The sequence below is a fragment of the Alosa pseudoharengus genome, unplaced genomic scaffold (assembly GCF_046254945.1).
Source record: "Alosa pseudoharengus isolate Yale_2024_CS ecotype anadromous, Long Island Sound unplaced genomic scaffold, YU_APseudo_1.1 YU_APseudo_1.1_scf_8, whole genome shotgun sequence".
Taxonomy (NCBI): domain Eukaryota; kingdom Metazoa; phylum Chordata; class Actinopteri; order Clupeiformes; family Clupeidae; genus Alosa; species Alosa pseudoharengus.
Genome location: NW_027468870.1, coordinates 24,269,377 through 24,283,946, shown reverse-complemented (window position 1 = coordinate 24,283,946; position 14,570 = coordinate 24,269,377). Strand labels below are relative to the sequence as shown.

Genomic DNA, 14,570 nt, shown 5'->3' with positions numbered 1-14,570 from the left:
TGTTGCTTATCATATGAGGTTTAAATAAAGGCTAGGGAAGCCCAGAAATACGTTCTTATCAATTAATGAAGACTTTTGGTCATCATGATGAAGCACACCAAGTTGATTAAAATTCAAGTGTATAGAAACCTGAGTTTCCTGAGTGACTTCAGGGAGCTGGGCAATGTATATAATTTATAACATGCAGAGATTTGACATTGTATACTCTATGATGTTAGATACTACAATGAGAGTTCTTGATGTTACAGACTCTTCTCCAAATACTTCATGCCAGTCGTGCCAATGCCAAACACTTGCCATCGATATCTGACTGTTTCCCTTTTCAATACAAGTAAACACTTGGGGGTAATGTAGGAAATACAACAATAAACAGTCTCTGACCTCATCATCTTTGGAGGGGTCCAAACGCAAATGAAAACCGAAACCAAACCAAAACTAATATGTCTAGGCCAATTATTTACCCACATTATAACTGATTTAAGAGGTTAGGTTAGAAAAGAGGCATTTTTTTTCTGTTAGACCTACTGATTTGAATGAATATATATATATATATATATTAGATTTTAGGTACAACACACATATAGGATTCAACACAGAGGTGCACCAAAAACATTTTATTCTATAAAAGAAGTGGATAATCACAACTGTACAGGGGAAACTGACTTTTAACACCATTTCTCACAGTATCAAAAAGTGCGCGTTTTCCTCACTGATCTTTACACATTTGTTCTGTACAAATACAAAAGAATGAACATTAATTACTTGTATTATTATAACGATAACTGCATTGCACTGTATAATATAGTACTGGCCCATAAGTTACTGCATTCAATATAAAATACCTATGATTTCTGATTTACCTTTATTAAAGAAGATTTGATTTGTGATAGGAAGCACACTCACACACCTGCACACACTCACACACTGGCGCACACACACACGCACAAACACACACACACACACCACAACCGCACACAATGTGTGCACACAAGCGTACACACAGACCAAAAAATATATAATAGTAATCATGCACACAAACACCACACACACACTCACACACAGACACACACACACGTTTTAAACCAATTAATTCTAAGATCCGTACATTATGCAAATGTATTGTTTTTAAGTGGTCAGTCTCAGCTCAGAAAAGAAACCTGGTGGTGATTAGATATTACTTTACTGTGTTTATCCCTTGGGGAGTAAGGGTCCCGCTCTCAGGGTGAAACATGACAGTTTGCCACGCTCACAGCGCCTTTGCCCACATTTGACTTCACTTCTCTATTGTGGGAAAGCAACAGAAGTTGAGGAGAATAGAAATGATGAGGGAAAAAGGCAACACACGCTCCACAGATGTTTTTGCTGTGTTGATTATCACACTCAAGCCTTCACTCAACAGAGTTCATGGGGTGCTGTAGGTCTAGGGGCAACACCTGGTGGGAGCGCCATCCCTCACTGACCACAGCTCTACTGCACGTTTGGACGTTTGTTTCAGGATAACAAGTGCTTTGCAGGCCACGTCTGCACAGGAACCATCCCACTAGCATGCTGACCAACATCACAACCAAAACAAAAAGGCTACTCTCCATGCAATACAAAAGAACACCACAAGTGGGGATGGTCTGAGAACCAGAATAATATAACAATAACTCAGAAAAAATAATGATTTTGTTTTTGTTTGTAAAGGACATGTTTCATAGAACCAATAGAGCAAAACAAACAAACAAACAAACAAACGAGTTTTCACATTGTCTAGTCAGTGTTAAAAATAGAAATCCACCCGTTACATTTATTCTGAACTTCTGATTATATACAGTATGTACATATTTTATTTTTCATTAATCATTGTCCGTAGGTCTATGAAGTTTACAAAAGAAAGAATTGCAATCAAATGCATATAACTCTTCTACAAAGATGTGCTTAGTAACATTTTAATAGTTGAATCGGAGGATGATAGAAAAATCTGAAGATTGCATTGCTTTCTTGACCAAAAAGACCATGCCACCACCACTGACGTTAGGCATGCGCTCAAATTGCAAAGGCTGGACTTGGGGAGAAAACATTGTTTCTTACCATAAAGCATTTTATTATGAGAGGCTTGCAGCTCTCCAACTGATTCCCACCTCTCACTAGCACTTGAATTGAGGATGATGGCTATGCCAGCTAGCTTGAACAAAAGGGCCACAGACGGCCTCAGATTTTTTTTTCTCACAGCGGGTGGCTAAGACACACACGTGTGCGCTGAGTGAACCCCGACACCATAAATGCTTGATACAGTGTCCAGAGCACATGTGTTTGTGTTGTTGATTTTTTTGCATAATCAAGTGAACCCTGGGATGGGGCTGAAACGTGAGCGTTTAAGACATGAAAAGTGTTGGACGAGGTGCAAATGCGAGAGGTGGGGGGTTGGGGGCATTCAGGGCGCCTTCGCTCTCCCTGGAGTCTTCCAGAACCCTGAAAACCAGACGCACAAATTAGATCTGCGCTTTTTTTTTAAAACTTCATTTAAGGCTCTGACGGGCGAGAAGTCACAACATGTGCCATTAACACACACTTCACTTAAAATCTCTGATTATGTCTTCTTTACAAGAAACACACACACACACACACACACACACATGCACGCACACAATGACTGGCATGCCTCCATATTCATGGCATCCAGAAACGCAATCAACAAATTCACAGAACAAAAGAGCGGAAATAAACAAAATTGACATTCGTTAAAGAATGCATCTGTTATTCATGGCCAATTTTGGCAAGAAGAAATTTTCAAAGGCTTTTTTTTCGCATAAAAGAACAACACAAATACTGTTACTGAATTAGTTAAAATATTGCAGAGGATAAATAATTCTGATTGATACAACAATGGGAAATAGGAAAAATTCACAGTCTTAAGAGTATCTGCCTTGCCCTCTCCTGATTTTTGTTTTGTTTTTTAAGGGATGGGGATAGGTGGTTAGATAAGACTACATAAAACACGTTCTCCCCTCTGAAATTTGTTCTGAGGAGGTTGGTAAAAAAAGAGCTTGAAGCATCTTCCACTGTCTTTAAATTATATTTCTCTCTGAAATGTAAAACTGCTAGGCACACACACACACACACACACACGCACCACAGAGAGAGGCTTGCCATGCACATAATGCAAGACAAGCACACGTTTCCGAAAGGAGAAACAAAATCTAATTGGGAACGTCAACGGGAACAAGACAGCTGAGGACATGTCTCCACACCTTCACACTGACGCTACGTAACACAACCCTCTGAGCTGAAAGGTAGAAACCATCACATATCTTATCCTCTTCCAATACAATGTTGCTCTTGTCTTGTTCTATTTTTGCGGTTTACTAAAGATGATTCCCTGTTTCAGCGGTTGTCGTTTCTTTTCTCCTCCTCCACTTCAGACTGAGGAGTGAGCCCGGTCCTCTGGTTTCTGCTCGTCAGTAATTGTCCTGACCTGGGCTGGCGGTGGACAGAGGTGGCTGTTTTAGGGTGGGAGAGGAGGGTACTGACAGGCAGAGGGTTATGCTGAGAATGGGCTGCCACCCCACATGCACAACACTCTATACCTCAACCTTGGGGAAGGCTGCTGGAAATGGTTCATCCCACTTCTGCCACAAACGAGCATCACCGCACCATAGACCAGGCGGAGAGAGGAGCTTAGCAAAGTCCCAGAGGGGATGTCACAGTTTTTTTGCCACAGATGAGAGGCAATGGGGGTGGGGGGTGGGGGTGATTGTTTATCAAGGGGTGTAGGGTGTGTGGCGTGGGCAACGGCAGTTTCACATCATGACGTGGCGCCTCCGGTGCAGAGCCAGGTGGTCCGAGCGAGAGAAGGAGCGGTCGCAGTCGGTGCAGCGGAAGGGCTTGATGCCGGTGTGCTTGCGGAAGTGCCGCGTGAGCTCATCTGAGCGAGCGAACCTCCAGGTGCAGCCCTCCCAGGTGCACTGATAGGGTTTCTCTCCTGGGGGAAACAGAAGGGAAACACCACATCCTCAGTACAGTCAGCATTTTCTTACTCAGCTTTTTATAGCACACTTTACCCCAGAATCAGAATCACCTTTATTGGCCAGGTTTGTGTAAACAAACAAGGAATTTGACTTCGGTTAACCTTTGCTCTTAAAGTACAACACTCACTAAACATATAAGAATAAAAAAGAAAAAACAATAAAAGAAAAAAGAAAAAAGAATAAAAACAGAACAGTAAAAATAGAATGAAGAGCAGAGGCTTTAAACAAAGGCTTGCAGCTCTGGGGTTATCGTACCTCCTGCAGTTATCAAGGAACATGAGGCAAACACCACAGGCCTAACACGTGATGTATATCAGCAGTGATATATTTATTATCTGCCCTCACTGACCACAGCTCCACTGCACGTTTGGACGGTGTTTTTTGGGGGATAACCAGTGCTTTGCAGGTCACGTCTACACAGGAACCATCCCATTGGCATCACAACCAAAACAGATAGGCTACTCTCCATGCAATACAAAAGAACACCACGATTGGGGATATTTCTCTGTAATGGTTGCATAACACAGCTTCAACCAAGACTGGGAGCCTATTCAACACAGTTTGTTCTGACAGTCTATCAGCACATGAAGCCACATGTCCAAGTCAACTTTGTCTTTGTACCTCCACCATGCCTCAAAACCAATCTGTCATGGCCATCACTGATAACAACATGCAAATCTCCTTTCCAGTAAATTGCCAAGAGGACTGTACAAGATGCCGCCTGTTCCACAGCGCCAAAGCCTGGAGGTGTTTGTCTGGAATTCTGGAGCAGGTGCTGTTCTCCGGCCGTGAGCTGCATGGCTTCCTGAAGAGCCACCTGACTGCTGGGGCTTTCCAACAATCTGATTAGATCCCTGGTTAAGGCCATGGAGATCTTATCTAGACCCGGTTAAGGCCATGGAGATCTTATGTAGACCTGGTTAAGTCCGTGGCTCTATGACAATGTCTTCAGAGGTGACTTTCTCTAGAAGTCATTTTACATCCCATAAATCATATGCTTTAATCTCTGTTTCCGTGGCAGTAATTATCATCAGAGATCTGTTTGTGGTTGTAAAAATGGAACCTCCACTCTCAGCCACTCCTAACCACAAACCACTTGTCATACCTGCCATTAATAACAGTATGCAAATCTGTTTTCCATAACAAAGCAAATGGCCTCAGGCATCACAAATGTTGCCATCTGATCCTCAGTGCAGAGAGGTGTGTTTTGTCTCCATCTGTAAAACTTTTCTCTCGCTGTCAGACACTGTGTCAAACTTCTGCCTGAACCACTGCAGCTCTTTGGGCAATAATGTCTAGATTTTTATGATTTTATGTAGCTGTATTGTATACTGTAAATACTTTGTCTGTATTATATTGCGCCATCTACCTGCCCAGGCGGAAACTAGCAATTTGCTACAACCTGGCACATACAGTACATCTATTAATGTTTTTTTTTTGTGCACTGTCCCTGTTCAAATAAATAAATGACAATTACAATTACAGTCACACAGAATTCCGTTTCACTTATCTAGTCCAATTCCTTTTTAACATTGCCTACAGCATGGTTATTGGCTCTACCAGCTTGGGTGAACCCAGACAAAACTGTTATCAAATTTGAATTTGCTCTGCAGATTGGTCTGGAAAAGGAGCAAATCGATCGTCCGTTTCTGAATCATCAAAAACTTAGGAATGTGTATTGTCTTTGTGGAATTGAGTAAACAACTGCAGTTAAAACCTTAATTTACAAGAGAGATGTATTTGCTGCACTTTGAAAAAGATTTGTTAAGAGTTTAATGCACCAATTTAAGTGAAATTTCACTGCTGGTTACACTCTAGACGTTTTAAAGCTCTGAAAAGGGTGTCAATGGGCTCCTTTCCAGACGGACATGCAGAGCAAATTCAAATACAGAACAGTGTTTCCCATACATTGACTTTATAGGATGAAATCCTTTCATTTCATCTCTCTCTCTCTCTCTAATCAAGTTATGTGCAAGCATATAAGAAGCAGTATCCCTACGCTAACGTTAGAATACTGTTGGGTTGTTTAGGTTAGCACACTGTAATGTTTCAGCTACTTGTCAATATCGACTTCTCGTGCAAGGCAAGTATAACTATAGGCTATTCATTTTATTGACTCCAACACAGAATGTTTGCTCAACACTCCCCCCTCCTTCACCTACCACCACAAATACAATTAAAATAAAATATGTGGGAAACACTGCAGAATGTGCAAATTCAAATTTGCTCTGGCGCGTGCCCATAGGTGGGGGAGGAGGTGAGGTGTACCTGTGTGTATCCGCCGGTGGGCTTTGAGGTGGGAGCTCTTGGTGTAGACTTTGTTGCAGCCATCATAGTCACACATGTGCACTCGCCTCCTCTTCATATCAGGTGAGTCGGGATCTACAGGCAGGTCTATGTCCACGCCCGAGCTGAGAGAGAGAGAGAGAGAGAATGGGAGCGAGGGAGGGATATAGAGAGAGGGGGAGGGAGAAAAAGTCAGGGAGGAAAAAAAAAAGAAAAGACAGTCAGAGAGAATGACAGTAGGGAAATGTATGTGGGTGAAGTTACTGCACCGGTTTGCAGAGTGATGGGTTATGAGGCTAGTGTCATTTAGGGTGTTGGTGGGTGTAAAAGGTCACGCTCGTGTTGGAGCTTGGAGCTCCACATTCAGTTCTTTGTAGTTAAGCACTGCTTTTAATACTTCAATTCATCTGATAATTACAGAACGTGCCCTGAGTCCTATATGCATTTAGTTTACATGTCCTAACAACCTTCCAAATGTAAAGGTTAAATCACTTACATGATTACTTTCATGACTGACAATTCTGCCTCACATGCAGAAAATATACAGTAATTTCCTGCGCATTAGCCGCATTGTGTAAGCCGCAGGACAGTGTTTTATGCAAGTTAAAAAAACAAAACCATATTAATACCGTGTTAACTGCCCCGGTATATTAACCTCGTAGCTGAAGAAGTTTTGCAAAGTCAATGTATAAGCCGCGACTAATATTTGGGAAATTACAGTAGGTTTCACTGTAACCTGATCCTGATGAGATAGTTAACATTAGTGTATGTGTCTGTTTCTACTCATCCCTTGTTCTTCCCAAACCTGAGCTGAATGTGACATGAAACAAACAGAGCCATCCTCTAGAGATGGCAAACTCCTGTTTTAATACAATATGACTGAAAAGGTAGCTTTAATTCGAAATGAGAGGTAGATTGACCTACGGTGGCCGCATTAGCCTAAAGTTGTCAGGAGAGGGAGCCACACAATAAAAATTCCAAAAAAAGCCAGACCCCCTCCACCCATTATCCTTCTTGTGAGCTCGCTCTCTCTGTATCTCTCTCTATCTCTCTCTCTCTCTCTCTTTCTTTCTCCCTCTCTCTCTCTCTCTCTCTCTCTCTCTCCGTCTCTCTGTCTTTCTCCCTTAAGTTTTTTTTTTTCGGTCTCTCCTCCTTTCCTTCCTTTTCTTCCCTTCTTTCTCTATCTCTCTCTCACCCTCTCTCACCCACCCTGTCTTTCTCCCTCCACACCCAGTCTGCCAACTGGTTCACTCCCTTTCCTTCCATGCACATAGCCCAGGCTATTTAGTCACACATACACACGCACACACACACACACACACACACACACACACACACACACACACACACACACACACACACACACACACACACACACACACACAATGCCTGACACAAAAGGCAATTTCACTCTTCCATCCTGTGCTGCCATCCTCTCCCTCTCTTTTTCCATCCTTCTCTCTATCCCTCCTTTCAAACCGTTTATGAGGAGGTGTGACGGCAGCCCTGTTACGTAAGCTTGTTTACACCCAGTCCTAGGAGAACCCTGCCCAGCAACACACACACACACACACACACACACAGACACAGACACAGACACAGACACACACACTGAACTCAAAGTGCAGGCACCCAGATTTTTTAGCCCCATGTAGAGCAGCGATGCCCTAGTTCCTTGGAACACTAAAAGGTTATGCAAGAGTCAGAGTGCGGTAATGCCATTAGCCACACACGCACACACACACAGCCAGACACACACCCTCTACTCTGAGCCATAGAGCTACCACACCCTATCCTATACCCACACCCAAAGATATGCACACCCTTTAGAGAGATACAAAACATTCAGAGGCAAGATAGTCTATGTAGCTACCAGCTGATGAGAAGCATGTAAACACTTATGGCCACTTAAAACAAATCCTGCACCCCATCCTATCCTATACAGCACACACACACACACACACACACACACACACATAGATGTTGGACAATAAGAAACAGAGAGACCCTTTCCTTTCATCTAGTTGATGTCATGGCAAAGACTCTTGCCACATTCAAGATCATTATGTTGGAGGAAACTGTCATTATGTTGGAGGAAACTGTCGTTATGTTGGAGCAAACTGTCACACTTAAGTCACACACACCTCGTGTCCAGTCCCGGTGTGCTGAAGGACGCCGATCCAGACTCTGTCCCACTCTCAGCATCACTATCACTCTGGAATTCCACCGGGGATGTTGAGCCGGGCTTGATGCGAACTACAAGGGGACAGACGAAGGATTTAGCCTTTAATTTCATCAGCAGCCTTTTCATATTCAAACAACACTTCTGCAATTCACACTCTCAACTCAAAGGGTGTTGAAGGACGTGGGGGTGATGCCATAGGAGTGGCTCCGAGGGTGAGCCCATTTAAAACAGGGTGTGGTTGGTAACAACTCAATGCATGAAGCCATCTCATTAAAAGCCCACACCCCCACACACACACCACTTATAGGTTACGTGAGAGAGTGACTGAAGTGATGGGCCATCCTAATCAACCCTGAGAATTGGAGGGGGCAGGGATGCTTCTTTTGTTTGTGTTGATGCCTCCCCCAACACACACACACACACACACACACACACACACACACACACATACACACTAATCTCCTCCCCCCACCACACTAAAAAAGAAAACACACTATCTCCTGGGTATTTCAGAGCACATCCTTTCCTCACCAGTGTGTGTGTGTGTGTGTGTGTGTGTGTGTGTGTGTGTGTGTGTGTGTGTGTGTGTGTGTGTTCAGTTCAACTCCTTTTTAATTGAGCTGTGACCCTGGCCAACCTACTTTCATGTTAACATCCTTTGACCAGAGGACCTCCTTCTGTTCATACAAACATATTTCAAAACACTATGCAACACAAACTTAAAAGTATGTATTCTGGGTAACTGTGTGACTCTTTGCATTGATGAGACATTTGAATGTTTTTTTCTTTTATGCCTCATTAACATGTCACTTTAGTGAGCTGTGACATGTATTTGCACCACAAAGAATGAACTCTATGCTTTTGCACTACTAATACTCTATGCTTTTACACTGCTAATACTCTTCAGAATACCTCTAAAAAGAAACTTACGCTTACAACATACTTAAGGTTGGTTGCTTTAAGTACAAGCCTGGGGTGTAGGTGGATATTCCTGTGCAAGACCAATATCTTTAGAAACTTTAGAAAAAACATGTTTGACTTTGACCAGGTTTTCAGTATCTCATGATTTAAGGACAGCTGAACCAACACACTGGTGTATTGATCCTGTGTGATCTGTAAAGTTTGAACAGTAGCAGAAGTTTTTGTTCTTAAACCCAAACATGTTGTTTGAGGAAAGAAGGTCAGTTTGCTCTTATGAAACCTCAACTGAGACCACATGCTTGTATGCATGTCTGTGTGTGTCCATGTTTGCGGGAAAGGGACCAAGCATGAGTGTGTGTACTGTGTGTTTGTTATTGGGTATGTGTGTGTATATTTGGGTGTATGTATTTCTCTGAATATGTATTTGCGTGAGTGTGTGTGTATGTGTATGTGTATGTGTGTGTGTGTGTGTGTGTGTGTGTGTGTGTGTGTGTGTGTGTGTGTGTGTGTGTGTGTGTGTGTGTGTGTGTATATTTGGGTGTATGTATTTCTCTGAATATGTATTTGCGTGAGTGTGTATGTGTATGTGTATGTGTGTGTGTGTGTGTGTGTGTGTGTGTGTGTGTGTGTGTGTGTGTGTGTGTGCGTGTGTGTGTGTGTGTGTGTAAGCGCTGATAAGAGAGGAGTGATAAAATAACAGGGTGTGTGTGAGAGAAGAGAGGGTGACAGATAGAGGCAGAGTGAGAGACAGACAGGGACACACCAACAGAGACAGACTGAGGGGCAGCCAGAGTGCAGAGTGGTCAGACCAACGGCATGGACAGAAGTCAGGGAGGAGAAACAGAGGGAGGAATAGAGATAGAGAAAGACTGGAAGAGAAAACAGTGACGGGGGGCCTGATCCAGGAACAGTATCTATGACCTCTCCCTCGTTCACCTGCTGCTAACTGGTGTTTGTCTTAGCCTGTCTGTCTGTCAGCAGTAGTGGAATGTAACAAAGTACAAATACTTCATTACCGTACTTAAGTACATTTTCCACGTATCTGTACTTTACTTAAGTAGAATCAATAGTGCATACTTTTGACAATAGTGCATACTTTCCACTCAACTACATTTCTACAATACGTTCTGTTGCATTTTATGATCAGTTTTTTCTTTCTGCCAAAATGGCAACCTGACCGGCACATGTTTATCTTACCAGTGAAGTTGGGTTCTAGATCTTTGCACCAATCAAGCAGGCCCGGAGTGGCTAATCAGGAGGAGCTTGGGAGGATTCCCGGTGGGACGTTAACATTTTGGGCCAGTCTGAATATCGTGAGCTTAAATATATTGTTTCAGAAGTGCATGTGCTGCGCCTTCGTGGCACTTCAGCAGCCTTGGCTGTGCGGTCGTAGCCCCTTACTCACAGTTTCCCAAATATTAACAAAGTAGCACTCACAAACACTGTTCTGAAGTCGCAACCAGGTCTATATTTGCAATAATTAAGGGAAGTATGAGCGGCCCCTCCTCCTCCCTGACAAACTCGCATGTGTGCAGGGGAGACATGTAGCATGCTAATAATAATTAATTTTACTGTTAGGAAATAACCTCAGATCTCAAAAGCCCTCGAAATGGAGGGCCCTCCTCACATGGAAGATCTAATGTTCAGTTTCAGTGAGCAAGTAACCCTGTTGAGAGAAACTAGAGGAGCATTCAAATTCGGCAGAGACACAGGAAAGAAAGTGCGCATTTACAGGGCATGTTATGTGGTAGCCTAGAAGCTATTTTGCCTAGAAGGCTATATAAAATGGCCTGGAATTCGTGTGCATTCAAGTCACATTCTTTTCTCCTGAAGTTTATGAATCAAATCACCTGTATTTCCTGATTCCACTCTGATGCATACGTAGCTACCAGTCTGCCAAAGTTCTTGTGCAAGAACATTAAAAAATGTCTAACTAACAACTGCTAATTACATGATTCCATTGCCAGCAACAGGGTGATTATTAATATAGGCTTACCATTTTTTTTTATTAGCTCAGGGGAGGCTGTTCCTATATTAACTCCTATTCTGTAAAGACACATCCTATCACCCCCTTACCTGTCTCTCTTACAGACAGTGTAGTTGTAGGCATGTGATTTACCTTAAGTGTCCCACTCTGACCCTGCAATCAGTTGTGATCCTTCCAACTGCAGCATAGGGCACCTTTACTTTGAGCACCAGCACCCACACTTATAACCTGTATACCATTTATAATCTTCTTTGTTGGTTCTGCTTAATGATATTTAACTCTGCAGATCACCCTGGTAGATGGTAAGCACAATTACATGAGCCTAAAACTAACTTAATTAAAATGCCGCAGCCCATACTGTTTTTTCTTTTCATTAGAATATAGACCTTAAAAGAATAAATTGTTATGAAAGTACTTTTACTTAAGTACATTTAAAAGCAGGTACTTTTTTACTTTTACTTAAGTAGGGTTGTCATTGTGGTACTTCTACTTTTACTAGAGTAAATATTTCTCTGGTTATGTGTACTTTACTAAGTACTGAGTTTCAGTACTTCTTTCACCACTGTCTGAGTGGGAGTGTGTGTGTGTGTGTGTGTGTGTGTGTGTGTGTGTGTATGAATGAGTGTTACCAACCCTAACGTCTACTCTACCACAGGAGCTGACTCCAGGTCAGGACTGTGTGCGAGTGTGAGTATTTCATTTTTCATCTACCACAGAGACTCATGGACCTGTGTGTGTGTGTGTGTGTGTGTGTGTGTGTGTGTGTGTGTGTGTGTGTGTGTGTCTGTGTGTGTGTGTGTGTGTGTGTGTGTGTGTGTGTGTGTGACTTAACCTCTTTACTACTAGCACAGGAACTGACTTCAGGCTTTAACTGAGGGTGGGGGGCCTCCAAGGCCACTTCCTCACTCGCCCCTAACCAAAACAGACCTCCTATTGGCTAAAACCCATCACATGATGCTGGTATCCACCCCAACACCCGCTGGTGAACTTCAAACAAGTTCACCAAATGACTTCATCCTGAAACTGGTCTACCACACACCCATGTTACTAATCTGACTTACTAAAAAAGAGTAGTTGAGATGAAAAGCTGTTTTACTTTCATAACAACACTGGCTGCACTGTGCTGGTGAAATCGAAACAGGTTCATCCTGATTACATAATATTTCCATTTAGGATCATATAGGAATTATCGAGTCAAATCGATCCATTTCAGGAGCTCGAAAAATAGTAAAGTAGCTCCAAAGTAGTGTAGATGACAGGCGCAAGCGTTACAATAGTGTTTTGGACTGGTGTAGACATAGCCTAAGTATATAAGAACAACAGACAGGTGGGAAGGAAAGGGCACATTGTAAAGGAAGACACTGACATACCATCACACAACTACACAATGCACACACCCACACATTGACAGTCGACTCTGCCCCTTAAAGGAGAATTCCGGCATTTTTTCACATAGATCTCCGTTTCTCTAGGTCACCAAGTACAGCCCTGGGCTAGAGCTGCCCGGCAGCTACAGTGCTACACTATGGAGGCATGTTCATGAGCCTCGTGTTCATGCCCCCAGAGTGCAGAAATGTAGCTGCCTGGTAGCTCTAGTTCTCTCTGTTGGCTGCAGCACCTTGACCTAGGTAGAACTGATTGTTTTAGTTTTTTTCCGTACCGACAGCACTTGGTGACCTTGAAAAACAGAGATCTACAGTATGTGGAAAAACGCCAGAATTCTCCTTTAAGGCCAATGCCCACTGGTGGCGTCTGACGTGCATCAAGTGACGCCAAAGTTTTGAATTATTTTTAACGGAGAAAAGCCCACTGGCGGCGTTTGACACGTGTTTAGAAGTTTAAAAAATTGTTCTCTCTTGAGCGTCAAATCCATAGACGCGATATCGCCGCCAGTGGACGCTCGCCTTTACTCCCTCACACACACTTTCCCCCTGTATCTTACCCGAGCCTTCCGAGCGTCCATCGCTGCCGATCAGTGGGACGGTGATGGCGGCTGTGGCGGCCGTGCTCATGCCGTTGTTGCCACCGTCCCCAGCGGCAGCGGCGGCCGCCGCGGCAGCTGCGGGCACGGCGGTGTAGACGACGGGCAGCGACTGCACCACCACGGGGATGGTCTGCAGCTGACCCATGCCCATGCTGCTGGGCAAGGTGACGGACGGGATGGTGTGGATGACGTGCAGGATCTGCTGCCCGCCCATCATGCCCGACGCCGACGCCAGGATGGAGCCCGACGACAGCACCGTGGCCGGGATGGCCGTCGCCGTGGTGGCGACGGCCGTCAAGCCGCCGTGCGCCACGAGACTGGACGAGAGGATGGTGGAGGTGGGCTTGGCGAGCGAGGGGCGGGGCTTGTTGAGGGAGAGGTCAACAGGCTCTGTCTGGGGGCTGTCGTGGTCGTCGTGGTTACTGTGGTCGCGGTGATGCGTGTCATCGTGGTCACCGTCGTCGTGGTGCTGCTGGGCCCGCGTGGCGGAGGAAGGGGAGGAAGGGTGCGTGTCGATGGCACAGAGGGGCGGCGGCGAGGCTTTGCATTTGAGGTCAAGCGCCAGAGAAGAGTCTTCTGCTCCTTCAGCTGGCTAAAAGAGAGGGAGGAGAGAAGAAAGCAAGAGACAGAGAGAGAGAGAGAGATGGAGAGGAGAGAAAAAAAGATGCAGATAGGGGAGAGATGCGAGAGAAGATGGAGAGATGGATAGGGGGCAATAAAGGGATGGGAGGGTATGAGAGACAATAAGAATGCACGGAAGGAGGGGAGAGAGGGAGGAGAAAATAGTAAGCGGAGGCCAAAGAAAAAAAGGATGAGAGTGAAAAAGAAAGACGAAGCACAAGAGAGCAGAAATGGAGGAGACACAAAGGGTGGTGGAGAGAGAGAAGAGGTGATGAGTATATGAGCATATGCCACATTGCCACCATAAAACACACACACACACACACACCACATAAACATACTCATAAACACACCCTCAACATACACCCAAACTCACACCCAACATAAACACAAACATACAAGCTCACACATACTCATTCATGCATAAACACTGCTCACAACACACGTACATACATACAAACATACACACACACACACACACACACACACACACACTAACATACATACAGACACACACATGCACACACATATACAGACACACACACGCACACACATATACAGACACACACACACACA

The 14,570-nt window shown here is 44.1% G+C and overlaps 1 protein-coding gene across 2 annotated transcripts in view; it reads right to left on the bottom strand.

The window, feature by feature from the left end:
- Window positions 1-599: 599 nt before the first annotated feature.
- The window catches only part of klf8 (Kruppel like factor 8), a 44,040-nt gene continuing 30,069 nt past the window's right edge, over window positions 600-14,570 (bottom strand). For both annotated transcript variants that reach the window (XM_076273506.1, XM_076273508.1), the window contains exons 3-6: window positions 13,332-13,965; window positions 8,441-8,552; window positions 6,279-6,421; window positions 600-3,964 (exon numbers count right to left, since the gene is read on the bottom strand). In XM_076273506.1, coding sequence (XP_076129621.1) covers window positions 3,783-3,964; window positions 6,279-6,421; window positions 8,441-8,552; window positions 13,332-13,965 — 1,071 coding nt within the window. In that variant the 3' untranslated portion in view covers window positions 600-3,782. The remainder of the gene's footprint in view (window positions 3,965-6,278; window positions 6,422-8,440; window positions 8,553-13,331; window positions 13,966-14,570) is intronic.